At 63.2% G+C, this 1,233-nt stretch overlaps 1 protein-coding gene across 1 annotated transcript; it reads left to right on the top strand.

The window, feature by feature from the left end:
• Window positions 1–47: 47 nt before the first annotated feature.
• Window positions 48–1,224, top strand: ABHD14A (abhydrolase domain containing 14A; the record flags this gene model as incomplete). Its single annotated transcript, XM_010185740.1, has 4 exons — window positions 48–127; window positions 255–370; window positions 710–945; window positions 1,140–1,224. Coding segments are annotated over exons 1-4 (517 nt in total), but the record flags the coding sequence as incomplete, so codon positions are not given.
• Between the last annotated feature and the right edge of the window lie 9 nt (window positions 1,225–1,233).

Here is a 1,233-nt window from a genome sequence, read left to right as displayed (position 1 = left end):
AGGGGGAGCGGGGCCGGGAGAAGGCCAACACCACTGCACGAACAGGGATGGCTGAGGGAGAGCCTCCTGTCTTCTACAGGGAGGTTTCCCCAGAGTACCGGGCCGGTGCTACCACCAGCCCTGGGAGGTGGGTCAGGATGGAGGAAGGTGGAGGGAGATAGGCCCTGGGGATCCATCCCTGCTGGCCTTGATGGCCAGTGGATGTCTGCAGGCATGGCATCTTCCCTAAACCGCACCTGTCTTTCCCACCACAGGCCCGATGTCCTGTTCTTGCACGGCCAGGCGTTCACCTCCAAGACGTGGGAGGCCTTGGGCGAGCTGGCCCAACTTGCTGGAGAAGGCTACCGTGCAGTCGCGATAGATCTGCCGGGTAGGGCTATGGCACTGCGCTTGAGTTGATCCCTCTGGCCAGCTCCAGGCACCTGTCTCAGCTGCTGGTGGGCTGTGGACCTCTTTAAGGAGCTAGACGTGGTCCCTAGGAGAGTGTGCCTGGGATTTGGCTTTCCCCCGGAGCTTTCACCGCTATGGCCACCCAGACCCTTTGGCTGAGGCTGGCTTGGTGCAGCTGGCCCCAGTTGCTGTACAACTGCCGGGACTTGATTGGGTGCCCGGTTGTTGCCAAGCGGGCTGAACTTTGGGGTGCAAGACCATTGCAGGCTGCACAAGCCCCCTGCCCTGCACCCACTCTGTGCTCTATGCTCCATGCCAGGCTATGGGGATTCGCCCCCAGCGGAGACGGTGGCCACGGCGCAGGGCCGGGTGGCCTTCCTGGACCACGTCCTCCAGGAGCTGGGCATGCAGAGGCCTGTTCTTGTCAGCCCCTCCATGAGCGGTCGCTTTGCCCTGCCCTTCCTCCTGGCACAGGGGGACCGGCTGGCTGGCTTTGTGCCCATTGCACCCGTGGGCACCAAGGACTACGCTGCTGAGCAGTACCAGCAGGTCCAGGTGAGGTGTGTCCTTCAAGTCCTGGGGTGTCCCTGGGTGCTGGTGAGCCTCAGGAGCTGGCTGGAGGGTGGCCCTGTAGGGGTGAGTGAGGGGGACCTGTGCCGCCTGTGGCGATGAGTGGAACCCAGAGGGGAACTATGGTGGCCATTTCCCTCTCTGACAACTGCTTTGGCTGTCTCTCTCCCCTTACCAAGACACCCACCCTGATCCTATACGGTGACCGTGACACAGGACTGGGTACCCAGGCCCTGCAGAGCCTCCGGCACCTCCCGAAGCACCGTGTGGCTG

The sequence above is a fragment of the Mesitornis unicolor genome, unplaced genomic scaffold (genome assembly GCF_000695765.1).
Source record: "Mesitornis unicolor isolate BGI_N332 unplaced genomic scaffold, ASM69576v1 scaffold46695, whole genome shotgun sequence".
NCBI classification, from domain to species: Eukaryota; Metazoa; Chordata; class Aves; order Mesitornithiformes; family Mesitornithidae; genus Mesitornis; species Mesitornis unicolor.
Note: the sequence above shows the minus strand (reverse complement) of the source record. Positions and strands in the feature narration are given on the sequence as shown.